This window comes from Catharus ustulatus, chromosome 9, assembly GCF_009819885.2.
Source record: "Catharus ustulatus isolate bCatUst1 chromosome 9, bCatUst1.pri.v2, whole genome shotgun sequence".
Classification (NCBI taxonomy): Eukaryota; Metazoa; Chordata; class Aves; order Passeriformes; family Turdidae; genus Catharus; species Catharus ustulatus.
The window spans coordinates 31,718,115-31,732,729 of NC_046229.1; the positions used below are offsets into that span (position 1 = coordinate 31,718,115).

General features: G+C 50.7%; 1 protein-coding gene and 1 long non-coding RNA gene across 3 annotated transcripts; both read left to right on the forward strand.

Annotated features, from left to right (window-relative positions):
• Nucleotides 1–118: 118 nt before the first annotated feature.
• LOC117000243 lies at nucleotides 119–1,107 on the forward strand. The gene is made up of 2 exons (XR_004418723.1): nucleotides 119–799; nucleotides 921–1,107. It is a non-coding gene; the product is annotated as an uncharacterized LOC117000243 (long non-coding RNA).
• Nucleotides 1,108–2,923: 1,816 nt separating this feature from the next.
• On the forward strand, nucleotides 2,924–9,415 carry LOC117000441 (torsin-1A-interacting protein 2-like). 2 transcript variants are annotated; one of them, XM_033068061.1, is made up of 6 exons: nucleotides 2,924–3,070; nucleotides 3,810–4,010; nucleotides 5,636–6,205; nucleotides 6,336–6,647; nucleotides 7,029–7,193; nucleotides 7,958–9,415. In XM_033068061.1, exons 2-6 carry the CDS (start codon nucleotides 3,977–3,979, stop codon nucleotides 8,716–8,718), a joined length of 1,842 nt encoding a protein of 613 aa, XP_032923952.1. In that variant the 5' UTR covers nucleotides 2,924–3,070; nucleotides 3,810–3,976; the 3' UTR covers nucleotides 8,719–9,415. The 2 variants fall into 2 exon arrangements, with proteins under 2 accessions (XP_032923952.1, XP_032923953.1); XM_033068062.1 differs by having other exon boundaries at nucleotides 7,029–7,127.
• Nucleotides 9,416–14,615: the final 5,200 nt, after the last annotated feature.

Sequence of the window (14,615 nt, forward strand, 5' to 3'; positions counted from 1 at the left end):
GCTTCCGCCCGCGCGCGGAGCGGCCGCCGCGGCGTCACGTGGTACCGCGGCCGCTCCGCCATGGTCCCGGCGCCGCCGGAGCCGCCCGCGGGACCGGGAACGGGGCCGGGATCGGGCCCGGCGCAGGAGCCCCTGCGACGCCCGTCCGGCGGCCCCGCGGCTGCTGCCCCCCAGTGAAAAAAATGCAGGGGGCGGCCCTGAGGGCAGCGCGGGCCCGGCGCCTCCGCTCCTTGCCGCGGTGTTTTCTGTGCGACCCCATCGTGGCGGAACGGGGCCAGTTTTGCATTTCTCGGAGGCAGAAAAACCCTCTAAAATAAGCACGAATAGCAACTGAATAGCAGAGAGAGAAAACTAGGAGGTACTTCGGGGAACGTGAGATCCTCTGGCGCTGATAACGTTGCACTGCTCTGTTCCTTAGAGTGGTAATCATTTTAATCAGGTCTGGATTATCTCACTAGGCATTTAATTTTCTTACCCGTTTGTTCAGATGCATTACTGGTAAACAGAGATTTTAAAATGCATTTGATTGCATTCTTGATAAAGCATTTTTACCCAGGCACGTGGCAGAGTTCCTACAACCGGAGGTTTTCAAATGCAATTTGACGGGACTACAAGATCGCCTCTAGACTCCCTCCTGAGCAGTCCAAGACCACCTTGGAAATGAGTTGCTACACAAATAGAAATCCTTTTACAAATTCACGGAATTGTTCCGGTTGGAAGTGACCTCTGGAGATCATCCAATCCAACCCGCCTGCTAAGGCAGGGTCACCTGGAGCAGGTGACACAGGAACACCTCCAGGTAGGTCTGGAATGTCTCCAGAGAGGGAGACACGCCCTCCCTGGGCAGCTGTTCCGTGCTCTGCCACCCTCAGTGTAAAGAAATTCTTCCTGACGTTGAGGTGGAACTTCTTGTGTTCTAGTTTATGGTGATTGCTCCTTGTCCTGTCACTGCAGAGAGTCTGGCACTCCTGTGCAATCCAACAGGAAGGCTGGGTGAGGAGAGTGCCATTCAGCCTCCATTCCTCTGCCTGTCTTTTCTGTACAAAGATTTCAAAACAAAAAATATCTTAAATTCTTTACTAACACACAATAAATGTTTTTGTTTCACCCAAAAGCAACTGAATATTTTTGAGATTTTATACATATCTCCTACTGTACCGGCAGTAAATATTGTCATTCTTCTCAGTCCTAAAAGCAGAACACACACACTGAACACTGTTTTCTTAAGCGAAAATTAAAGAGGATGTTACAAATACCACATCAGGAAAAAAAAAAATCAGCAATGTCAAGATCATTTTTTGTAACTGTTTTGTGATGACTTCATGCCCTATTTTCCTGCTAAACGACTTTGGGAACCAGGTTCTCAACCTGGAGTGGCTGAAATGACCCCCTGGTTTTGTCACACACTTGCCACCAGTTTTGTGACACTTGTGCTTCTTGTGGAAAGGGTGGCCCCTCAGCACCAAATACCTGCTATGGTGAAGGGACTGGATGGTTTTAGGGACAGAGGGATAGAAAATACTTGGATTTTCATGAAACCCTTGCCACCTGCAGTTCCTCTCTGCTGTTCCTTGGCTGTTCCTCACTGATGGAGATCAAGTCAGGGTGTGAGGTTGATGGCAGCCAGGAGCAGGGCCCTCAAGGTGACCTTGGCCTCTGTGGATCAGCCACGTTGACTTTTTCCTTCCTGCTTTTCCATTCTCCTGGTTTTACAGCCTCTCCTGTACCTGGTGAGAGGTTGGTCATGACAAGGGAATGTTCTGAGTCTGCCATGGCCATTGTCCCCTCCTAGGCTCTGTGGGTGACAGAGGAGGCCACTGACAGAAATAGGGTGCAGTAGCCAGCACACCTCGCCTTCTCATCACCTTCCTGACACGAGCAGTGTCAGTATTGATAACTGTGCACATGCTGACACCCTGGGTAACATGGCACATGCATTTTAGTGACCCCTCTGACACTGCCTGTGTGCTCCCTGGGCCAGTAAGGGCTCCTACACACCATAAAGAAGTATTTTGTTCTGCCCATTTGAACCCAACCTCTTACCTGTTTAACAAGTGCCTCCAGTACTAGTAAGGGGGAGATGTAGTCAAATAGAAACAAATCAAACACATTAGTCCAATCCCCCTTTCAGCCTTCAACCCCCAGACTGAGGAGTCCCAGGCACTCCATGCCTCTATTTCAGTTGCCTTTCCTTGTGTTTTGTCTCAGCCATTTACTGGGCTCCTCTGGGTATGCTGGTGAAAAGGCACTGAGCTGAGTTCCAGGGGGGTTGGTGTCTCTGTTCTGCTGCTCCTTGTGCTGCTGCCTTTCCCCTGGTGTGCTCCATGCTGCTTCTTTCCATGAAATTCCTGGGCAGAAGGGGAATAGGGAATGGCATGCCTATACATGCCACTGTGCAGGCATCACAAGTTAGAAAAGAAATTTTTTTAAAAGCATTGCCTAAATGAGGCCAAGGGCTGACACACAGTCTCAGACCTTTCCCCCCACCCTTGCAGTCTCTGGACCACTTCAGGGGACACTGAGTGGGCTCTGCACCCCTTTCCCTCCAGGCTGATGCTGGAGACCCTCCATTTCGTGTCCTTGCCAGCCTCCCTGTACTGGCAACGTGATATTTCCAGAGTCTGGGCTTTGCTGCCTACGTGCTTGGGCGGCTTTTCTTGTAGACCTTTTCCTAAACAATCTCTCAAACCAGTTCCTTCCTCACTCTTATTTCCTTGCTTCAATCCGCAACACTGTTACTGAATGCAGGAAGCCGCCAGTCATGCTGTGGGGCTGAAAAAAGCACACAACCACTGAGTCGCGGAAACGCGGCCAAAAAAAGCAAGTTACTGTTTCCTGAAGGCTCCCGAGAATGACTGGGAATGAAAACTACAGCTCCCAGCAGGCAGCCGGGAGCCTGGGAAGGGCAGGGTTCACCGTCACGTTTCCAGCGGAGGATTCAGGGTGTGTGCTGGTGTCCTGCCACCAAAGGGCCTCGGGGACGGAGGGCAAGGGGAAAAGGCTGCGTTGGCCTCCTCTTGCCACCCCTTGGCTCCTGATCGCCGCCCTGACCGGCTCCGAAGCTGCCTGGGTAAGCGTCCGGCTCCACTTTGTTGTGCTGACTTGCTTCTCCTGCTGGAGCGTCAGCGTCGGGAACTGGGAAGGGAAGGACGAGAGCCGGGCGGCAGGGCAGCGACTGCACCCCCTCCCAAATCCCGTGTTGGAGGGAGTGCAGGGGGGTGAGGTGTCCCCCTGTGCCCAAAAGCTGCTGAGGAGGCCGGGATAGAGATTTCTGTGCAGAAAGCCGCACGGACCGCTCTCCAGCGGGGAAAGTTTCTTGGGAGTTTTCCATGCCGCCCTAGTTGTGCTTGGGAAAGCCATCGGCTGGGCTACACCAGCGAGCCCGGCTCCGTCTGTGCCCTGTCCCCAAGTGCTTTATCCAGGGGGGAACCATCTCGGGAGGGGTGCAGGAGTCAGGCTGCGGCTCGGATTTCGCAGCCCCCGCCAGGGGCGGTTCTGCCGGATCGCCTCCCGGTCCGACCCGCTGGGAGGAGCGGGCTCATCGCTCCGTGCCGGCCTGGCTGCCGGTATCAGGTGTCCCAAAGCCCACGGGGCAGCCTGCCGAGCCCCAGACTCCAGGCCTGCCGTCCCGGAGCACAGCCGAGTCCGTCGGGATGACACCGCAGTGCCTCACCCCCCTGGCATGTCCCGGGATAAACGCGGGCTGAAGGTTCACGGTTATAGGCGAAATCCGCCCATTTTCACCTTGGGAATTATGGAGGAGGAGTCTCCTCCACCGGAATCACGGCTCCTGTGTTTCTGCTTATCAGGTTTGTGGGCGTGTAGTTGGAATTGGCCGGACCAGGACGGGATGGTGCCTGTGAGGGGGGTAGGACTTGGTCAGCCTCTCGAACAGCAGGGAGATCCAGCTCCGTACGAGCATCGGAGAAAGTGAAAGCAAACAGTGCAGAAGCCAGAGCTCCAGGGGAAAAGGAAAATGGAAGAGAATCTAAGCGTGGATCTGCCTGGAGGTAAGTGAATCCTAGGCTTACTCCATCTGCTAGGAAAATCCCTTTCCTGCAAGCTTTCAGCAGTGGCATGGGAACCCCATGCAAAAGAAAAAACAGTAAAAAAATCCCATCTTTTCCAGGCCAAGGAAAGCAAATTGACGTCATTGTTTAATGGGTGAAAGATGAACAAGTTACTTTCAGTTTTAGATTGCGATCTGCAACAGGTTTACACTCTGTGTCCCAAGATGGCAGCACAGGGAATGTTGAAGAGAGAGATCCAGACTGGAAGAGCTTTCTTCTCTACATCCTTGGGCTTCCCATCCACAGATGCTTAAATAATAAACCAGTTTTCCATCACCTGTGGTTGAAAAAGTTCTGGAAGAGGCAGGGCAAGGAGTAATTTGTACCCAGCTCGAACAGCAGGATATATCCAAGTTCCTTGTGTTTCAATTTCTACTGTGTACTTACATTTCGTGGGAGCCTTGTTATGACTAGTACCTATGACTTCGTCACTGATACAGTGATGCCATCACCAGCTGTGATCTGTCCTGGATAATCACAAGTGTTACTGTAATAATCAGCAACAAAGAATGTAAAAATCATATTCTGACAAGTGACAAGTGCAGCTTTTCCTCTGTTTTCAAATTAGAAAGGAGTTCCTTGCCCTTTTTATCAGTATCTATTCTAATTATAGCATAATCATTTGGCATTGTAGTGCTTGATCATTCATAAGCAATTTTTCACAAATAGTGCCTGAAACATGAGCTGCTTTGGTTCTGTAAGAGTCAGAATATGTCACAGATGCTGTTCAGCTGCAGAATCTCTCTATTGAATTATGCTCCAGTGTTTGTTTCTAATTAAATGTTGCCATAGCTCTTTGGGAGAGCAGCTCCAGGACAGAAACAGAGACAGAGCATGAGCAAAATTATAATTTACACTCAGACCGATGCTTGAAATGCATTGGCATAACTGTACTCAACAGCAGCCATAGGAATTCTTCAAATCTATCACTATCTGTGAAAACCCACTGTCTGTGGAAGATGTGGTAACATATCCTACCACTTGAGAAGGAATTGCCTGCCCATCCCACGTAGGACATAAACTAGGATTGAATTAGCTTTAGCATGACAGGTCTAAGTTCTGTGGTCTGGATTTGTGGGTTTAGTGAAAAAAATGTTGAAAACAGAGCAGTGTTTTGGCTATTGTTGATCAGAGCTGGCACAGCATCAAGGCTTTCTGCTCCTGCCCAGCAATTACCCCGGGGTAGGCAGGGATCCAAGGTGGGAAAAGGGCTGTTGAATACAATATAGTATCATGATCAGCAATAAAAACTGAGGCACAGGAAGAAAGGTAGAAAGGGGTGGCTTCCAAGTTGACCATTGCTGGGAGACTGGAGTGGCATCAGTCTGCTTGTAGGAGATGTTGAGCAATTCCCTTTGCATCCTGATTCCCTCCTTCCCTTCACTGATCTGTCTGGATCACAACCCAAGAGTTTTCTCACTTCTGGTCACTCTGTTCTCTCCTGTCTCACTGGGGGTAAATATTTCTTTAGTGCCAGAACTGAGAGTTGTATGGGTGGTGGTAAAGCACTGGGCATTCTTGACTCCTTTGTGGCTTACTGGGCTTTTGAACTCTAATCCCAACAGCTGGACCAGCCCAGGATGAGGTGAGGAGCACAACAGAGCATCCTGTGCACCAAGAGCCCACCCAGGAAACATCTGGGCAAAAAGAGCCCACTCAGGAAGCACCTGGACACCAACAGCCTGCTCAAGAAACACCTGGGCACCAAGAGCCCACCCAGGAAACATCTGGGCAACAAGAGCCCACTCAGGAAGCACCTGGACACCAAGAGCCTGCTCAAGAAACACCTGGGCACCAAGAGCCCACCCAGGAAACATCTGGGCAACAAGAGCCCACTCAAGAAACACCTGTGTTCCAAGAGGCCACCCAGGAACCTCTTGAGCACCAAGAGCCTAGCCAGGAATCACCTGTGCACCAAGTGACAAGCAGGCAGCCTGAGATATCCTGCAAACCAGAGGAGGACTCTTCAGTGTGTGAATCAGCTGCTTATGGGGGAGAGACAACACTCTTGGGTTCAGCTGGTTCCACTCTAGAGGAGAAAGCTGCCCAGGAAACTGATGTATTGCCACCAGAGTCTGACAAGACACAAAAACATGTTACAAAAAGACCCCAGGAAAAAGAGGACTTGGATCAAGGTGAGTCTCTCCCCACCCTTGGACCTGATAACTTGGGCCTTGGCTTAGAGGAGACAGAACAGGGGAAAGAGTTGTTGGTTCTTGGGCTAAAAGAGACTAAGTGTAGGTCTGTGAATTTTGTTCCCCACAGCTGTACTGGGCCATGAGAATGTGGAAAGCAAAGCAGACAGCCCTGTCCACCAGCAACCATGGGAGCACCAGGGGACACCTGGGCGGTGTGAAAGCCTCTGCAAGGCAGAGGAAGATGCCTCATCAACAAGCAAGGCTCAAAGCTCTGGCAGTGAAACACATTTAGATGTGACTGGTATGGAAGATGTCCCCAGTGGCCTCTTGGCAGAGAAGAGCAGCAGTGCCACTCTCCCAGACTGGGAGCCAGAGGTACCCAGAGAGCAAGAAACACAGGAGAGCGGGTCCCAAGGCATGTTAAGGAAAAGACCAAAAGGTGAGCTGGTGGCTGAACACTGCTGCTCTCCTGCTTCCTACACTTCCCATAGGCATTAGAACAATAGTTGGGTGAGATCTCTAGGAGCCATTTTCCTGGAATCAAGCAGGAAAGAAGGTATAAGAAATTAATTGGCTTCTCTCTTTCTCTCTCCTTTGGCTCCTGTCATGCTTTGAAAGGCATGAAGCAACACTGCACTCTGCACTGTCTTTCTCCTTATCCAGCATTAGAGGAGAGAGCCAAGACTCAAGAGCAGTATTAACTCAAAGCAGTATTCACTTCTAACTCTTTCCTCACTTGGGACCTCCTGCTTTGCTTACTACAGCCCCATTTTCCTGTTCCCTCAGCAGTGAGTGGCACATTTCTTTTCTCTTGCTGCAGGGGAGACGACCCCAAACCCAGAGACTCAGTCTTCCCTGCAGAATGTCGCCACCCAAAACACAGAGCAGGAGAAGGCCAAAAAGTCCCTCCCGTGGAAAGGTGAGGAAAAGAAGCTTCCCTTGCATGTTACTCATCGACCAGAAGGCACTGATCCTCCAGGAACAAGTAATGAAGCACATTAATTACTGTTCTCTCTTGGGGCCTTTGTCAGCCTCTTCTGAGGGTTTGAGAGAAAAAAAATCCCCTTAAACACAGGCTCAGTTTGAGCGTATAGTGGCAGCTTCCCCTCCAGCTCTTCATCCTCAAAAGCTGGCATATTGTGCTTGTCATGCTGTGAGTGCCCTGGGGTGTCCTGGGAGGTCTGGGTTCCCCTCCCCAGCCCTGCTCTAAGCAGGAACAGTGATGCTGATCTGCATCAGCACATTTCTCCTATTATAAAGAGACTCTGCTTTGCCTTGGAGAAGGACACAACCATTGTGTCTGGACCTTGCTGCCTTATGTTTTCTGAGCAGAAGTATGGTGGCCTTTGTTCACTCATAGCATGGAGGAGGGAAGTGAATGCAGCACTTTACCTGGGTCAGACACTTCCATATGTGGTGCTCTGAACAGCCACAAACCCTAAGAAAAACAGAGGAGGGGAAAAGTGAAGAAAGCTCGTGAGCAGCTGCAGTTTCCTCAGGAGGTTTTGCACAACGCTGTAACCTTGCCCTCATCCCTGGAGCTGTAGCCCCCTCACCTGGTGTATTGGATAGGGAGTCTCCCAACACAGCACCTTCACTTTTCCTGGCCAACTCGCTCCACTTTCCTAGTGCAGGGGGGAAGGTCTGAGAAGGGAAAATTAGCCCTTGTAGCTGCTTTCCAGCATGCCACTGCAGGTCACTTGGGACTGACTCCTGTTTCCCGTCTCATGTCTCTCCCCTGTTGAGCAGGGCTTTTCATCGTGGGCCTCGCACTGCTCGGCTTCTGCATATTCTGCTTCGGCAGCCCCACCTCCAGCTCCCAGCAGCCCCGCAAGAACCCCACGGTGGAGGCATTCCTGTCCCAGTTCGACCAGCTGCAGCACAGGTTTCCAGGCCAGAGCCCCGACCTGTGGCGCCGTGGGCGCACGTTCCTGCGGAAGCACCTGAACGCGTCCCAGCACATGCAGCCGGCCATCATCATCCTCACGGCCGCCCGCCGCGCCGAGCGGACCCTGCGCTGCCTCAGCGCCCGCCTGGCCGACTCCTACTCGGCCGCCCTGCACGGCACCACGGTGCAGATCGACGGCAGGGATAAAGCCAGGCTCCACAGCGACCGGGCCAAGCTGGAGGTGGACTCGGAGCTGACCTCGGCGTTCCAGGCCGGGGGCCGGGCCGCGGTGATTCACCGCTTCGAGCTGCTGCCCGCGGGGGCCACCCTCATCTTCTACAAGTACTGCGACCACGAGAGCGCCGCCTTCAAGGACGTGGCGCTGCTGCTGACGGTGCTGCTGGAGGAGGACACGCTGGAGAGCCACATCAGCCTCCGGCAGGTGGAGGAGAGGGTCCGTGACTTCCTCTGGGCCAAGTTCACCAGCACCAGCACCCCCAGCTCCTACAACCACATGGACTCCGACAAGCTGAGCGGGCTGTGGAGCCGCATCTCCCACCTTGTCCTGCCCATACACCCAGTGCAGAACATCGAGGAGGAGGGCTGCTATGCCAAACCCTAGGGACAAAAGGGGACAGAGCCCCCAGATGGTCCTGGCTGGCTCTGGTACAGGCAAAGCCAGTGTTACTTCTCTTCAGTTGGTTTCTTGTAGATTCCTGAAAAGAGTTTGACAGGTACAGGTTGATCCAGGACATTTGGGCAGCTGAGTCCTGGAGGTGATACACTAGCTTCTTTTTGGCACAGGGAAACAGTGGGTAGAGTTCCACAGGAGAACATCAATGTGTGGGGAGGCAGGAGGGAAAACAGGACCTTGCAGAAATAGACAAATTATGTTCACAACTAGGACAACAGAAAGGTGCTGTGATTCAGCAGCTCTTTCATCTCTCCCTGCCCCTCTGCTTGCTAAAGTTGTGTACATCAGTCTCTCAGTATACCTAATCCAGGGAGCTGCTAGAACGCAGAAAGGTCAAATTCCTCAAAGCCAAATATTTTGAAGGCATGCTTTGAAAAGAAAAGCAGTTTGCCAGTCAGCCCCAGTAGAGTCCCACTTGCACTGCCTGATTGACACCAGGCAAAGCCCAGATCCCTGTAACATCAACTACAAGAAATTTCAGGTTGTCAGCACTTGAACACTACCCTAATGGCAGGGATCCCATGAGGGGATCCCACGTGCCAAAGAACAAGCTCCAGAACCAGAGAGCAGTGAAACATTGCTGTCACTCAGATAGTGTGAAGCCTCAAGGGATTACACAGGTAAACAAATGAATAATAGCATGTAATTTAATGCTACCTCTGAAACAAGTCCACACAATCCCTTTGCCACACAAAGGCTGCAACTCTCTCCTCGAGCCAATGTTTTGGTCCCATACAACAGATTTTCTTCACCTGGCTCTCTGATCTGTGTGCAGGGCTGGAAACCTGTCTGCCAGCCTCTCCCCAGGTGACTTGCATTGATGAATGTAGAGGTTAACGTTGATATTTCAAACCATGTAGGGTAACACACAGCATCCTTGCTCTCCAAGGGTTCGTTTGCCTCCCTGCTAGGCAGATAGAAGTCTGGTATCTGCCAAAGCAAGTAGAAGCAGAGCTGGGTTAGCTGGTAAAGACAAAATCTCTGCCATTAACACTGAAAGTCCTTGACAAAGCAGGTTATTTTCTTTCCATGCCTCCTTTTCTGCATCCTAGGCAGAGAAATCCAAGTCCTGGGAACACTGTGGTTCCCCTGCACACTGTGTTTTTGCAGGTACTGGGGGGCAGAGCAGCCAGCTCAGGGACACCTGCAGGTGCCAGCCCCATGTGCCTGTGCAGAAGGAGCAGCTGTAGCAGATCGTGGCTCATTTCCCCAGCAGCAGCACAGACTGAGGCCTTGCAGAGCCAGGCTCTGTATCCAAACAAGAACAAATCCACTCCACCATGGTGGTTTTTAGCAGCTGCACATCAGGGTGCTCCTTAGAGCAACTGGACCCTGGTGTTGGATGGGTCTCAAGCCAACAGTGCCTTGCTGATTTGCCCCTCCAAGGATGCAGGGAAAAACCCTAAAAACCACGGTCTGCCTCTTCTTCCCCCTGCCGTGTGCCTTGACCTGTCTCAGGAGATGAGTGGCCCTCAGCTTGGAGGAGGGGACAAAATGAAGGAAGAGGGAGAGTTATTTGTTCATGTTCTGACCAAAGAATAGATGTTTTTGGTTGGTTGGGGATGTGAAGACAAGACCACTGGGGTTTTAACTGTGATAAACACTGGGCTAAATGTGAGAACTACCTGCTGGAGCCCAGGGCACGGTTTGATATGGGATATACAGATTGCTTTCTCCTCTCCCTCTTTTCTATTGCTGTACACTACTTTTGTGAGAGAAAACACTGTATCCTGCTCAGCAGGGTTAAGTGTGGGTGTTGATGTAAGAACCAGCAGAGCATTAATCATGTTATGCCGATATTTTGATGAAAACATGTGTTTTAATGTTCTCTCTGTTTTACATACTGTATTTGCAATGCATAGCCAGGTATGCAAAGGCAACTCCCCATTGCTGAAAGTGTCACCTACCTGAGTTCTTCCAATACAGGGATATTTTTATGGCCTTTCAAAGACAAGTATCTGCTTGCTTCTGGAACAGGATTTCTATTTAAAAATAAATGGTGAGATTGTGAAAGAAGCCGGCAAACTGAGATTGGAGTATGACTGTATTCCATTCTTTCTTCTTAGCTAAAGAGATCATCATATTAGGCAAGGTTTTATTTACATCAGGGCTGTAGCTGTGCAAACAAAGTGAATATTTGCTTTTCCTGGAAAAAACTGTAAACAACATTTTTCTCAATTGTTTGGGGCAAATATTTGCAGCTTTTTCAACTGAGACAAAATTAAAAACAAATACCCAAAGAGCTGCTGGATTGAACCCGGGCTGAAATACACTGGGGTTTGCATAATACTTAATGATAATAAATGAAACTGAAATCCACTTGACAACTGAAATGTTTTAGAAATAGGAAAAGCAAATATTTCTCATTTCAGCAGATTGGTTCCACTTGATATTCCACCACCTCAGCACACACAAACTTTTACTTTTGTGATGCATTATTTTGCCCAGCTCTAGCCTGAAGAGAGAAAGGTCTGGAAAAGAAAAGAGGACTTATGCTGTTAGTTTGGATTTTCTTCAGTCCTCTAACAACAATACTCATAACAATATCACCTGCCTTCACATGGATGTCCATGTGATTGATTGCCAGAGGTAAACATCATCCCTCTCCTGTTTAATGCAAGAGATTTGGTCCTACACTGAAGATTTACATGAAAATCCAGTGTCCCCAGGTACAGCAGCACTGGATGCAAAAACCTGGCTGCTTTTTTAAAGTCTTGCACATGAATCAAAAAGCAAGTCCAAAGGGAGCAGCTGAACAAACTCAGAGGCAGGAAGGTCACTGGTGGGTTTTTTTGAGTCCAAATCTCTACAGCAGCAGTTCTGCAGGGAAGGATGTGTTGCCACAAGGTGCTCAACAATCCTAAAAATCACCTTGAAAATTACACAGGAGCACATCTGAGGGACAAAACCAGTCCTGGAAGGCCAGCCTGGACTGCTCCACCACAAAATCGGTGCTGATGATCCCTGTGAATGTGCTGCTCTCCTGCAAGCCAATGTAACTTTCTCACCCTCAGCATTTAAAGCCAAGTGGCCCAGCCAGTGCTGTCCAGGTGTGGCACTTGCAGCATCCCTGACCCTGTGACAGGTACGTTCCTGCACATCTCTTCTCACCTTTGTGCACCACCATGGGCTGGAGCTGGGAGAAGGCAGGGCACAAAGAGGAGGAGTGAACCCAGTTCAGCCACATCTCTCCTGTTGAGCTTTAATCTCTGAGCTCATCTGCAGCTTAACCCTCCTGCAGCTCCGTGCACAGACTCCACTGCCACAGGGCTGCTCCCTCGGGGGCCACTTTATGGCCTACAAAACCTCCATTGTGATTGAGATTTGCAGATATTGGGAGCTGGAATCTGTTTTTATTTCCCACCTTCGACTCTGCAGGGGAAGCAGCTGTACGAAAAGGAGCTTGTCCCCCTCTGTGGGACACAGATCCAAGAGCCTGTGATGAAAAGGCCCAAACAATGCAGCTTAGAAGTGTGTTCCCCACAGAGGGAGGGGGCTAAGCCATGGCAGGCATCCCCCTGGCCTCTTGCTGCTGTAGCTGGACTGAGCAGTTGTGCTGAGCCTGAGGAGAGGTTCTGCAGATCCCTCGTGAGGGCACTCAAGAGCTGAGGATCTTCTCTGAGCCAAAACAGAGGCATCAGGACAGCACAACACAAGGGATGGAAACAGCCTCCACACAGCTCACGGTCTTTTGAGGTCTACTCCATCCCCTGCCCCAGCAGCCCAGGGATCACTCAGACACCTCTGGAAAACAAAAACCAGGACATGGCAATGTCCACAGAGGAGCAGATCTAGCCTCTTCCCACAATGACAGCTTGAGCTGAGTTAAGCCCCTGTTTTCTGTATGAACAGAGCTGAATCTTTAGGGCTGCTCAGAACAGTAGAAAGAAGGATCAGCCACAGCCCTGGGCAAAGCTTGTGTCTGCAGAGTGTCTGGATCACTCAGGTTCCTCCTCACAGGGAGAGAGAAGTCCAATTGTTCCTGCTCCCTGGGCCAGGAGGGCCATCTGTTCTGGGGCAGGCACAGGCCCCCTCCAGCAGCAGGAATAAACAGAGAAATAAAGAGGTGCCTAAAGGCCTTTCCACACCAGGCCAGTCTCACATACATTTTGCTTAACTTCAACCTCTATAATTATGATCCCAAGACTTTCCCCATGAGAAGGCAGCTGCTACCTGTGACAGGTGAGTTGTGAGCAGAAGGAATCCCTTCAGGTCATGTTCAGGACCTGATGCAACAGCAGTCACAAACACTGCTTCTCCATTCCAGAAGCCTGTGATTCCTCTCCTGGTTGTGTTTGGAATATTTTTTGAGAAACTGTTGGCTGATGGAACCAAATTCAGTGAAACAAGAGGTTGAGATAATCCCAGGCAACTTCCAGAGGGCAGGGGATGAGTGTGAATCCATTCCAAACAGGATTGGCATCCTATAATGAAAAACACTGGCTATGGAGAGACAGTTGGGATGAAACCATGGGTGCTACTACAGGGGAGATGCTCAAACTCATGAATCCTTCAAACACTGCCTGGTGGCAGTACAGACCTGCTTTCTGTTAATAGGACACATAAAACTGGAAAGCAACAGGAGAAAAGCCCCTGGTGATGGTAAAGATGAATACAAGACCACAAAGAGCTACTGCACTTGCCAGGCTCAGTCTGCTCACACATAAATCCCACAGCAGAACCAGCTGGCCCAGTTAGAAAGAGGCAGCTTTACTTTAAGGTCTGAATAAAGACAGTAGGGGAAAAAATTAATTGAGAAAAGTGGATTAGAAATTATTAGGAGCCTGGGAGTTAACAAAGCTGTGGTGGCTTTGTTAACAAGATTTAAAACGTATTTAATCAGTTGAGTAACACTTCCAAACTTTCCTAGACACTGGTAAATGCGGGGGGTGTCTCAAGACTACAAGGGAACCTTTATCTCCCATATCCTCATTCCCACATTGACTGAGAGTATTCAAATCCTCCTCTGCACCTCGAGGAAACAATCACACTGCCTAAACTCAGGATGTGAAATGACAAGCAGCATTTCAAACATTGTCTTTCTGCCTTCCACACTGCACTTATGTCACCCTTGTAAGCACAGGAGGCTCAGGAGTGATGAAAGGGGATGAATGCAAGACTAGCAAGAAGGGTCAGGAGAGAGGGGCACGGAGGGGCCCCGGAGGGGAGAGCACTGGAGGCCACCTGGATTTGCCCCGTCACGCTCCCGCAGAGCCTCACATGCAGACCCCTCTCTCCAAATCATCCGTGCTGCACACTTCCTTCTGCCTGCCAGGGCTCCTGCTCGGACACTGCTTTAGAGAGGGCCTGAAGAACATCAGACACACTGAAACTTGCTGAGCTGGAGCCAGCCAGCCCCCCTTTTCTTTTAGGCACAGCCTCTCCCACATCTCCGTGCCCTTCCACAATTTTTCTTATCTGCGGGGCAGGACCTAGCTCGGAGGAACATTACAAGGGGCTGCAGCAAGGCAGAACAGGCAGGAACTGACTGAAGCTTTTCTCCCCTCCCTGCTTTTGTAGGCACAACCGTGTTCTTTGTCAGTGCTTCTCACCCTCATTTTCTCCGGCTGGGTCAGAAGCAGATCGCCCCCTCCTCCCCTCGCCCCTCCCTGCCAGCAAACATCTTTGATCAGGAGTCCCCCTGCTGACATCCCTGTCTTTCCTTTCCCCTCCCTCCACCTTGAGGCTGAAACCCTTGGTGAGGGAGCGATGAGGACTCGGATCGCCTCCCCACGCTAATTACAGCACATCTGGCAGGCAGGACCCGCTGCTCCCCAGCTGCCCGCCCCGGCCGGGTGCGCCTGATGCCAGCTCTGCACAGCCTG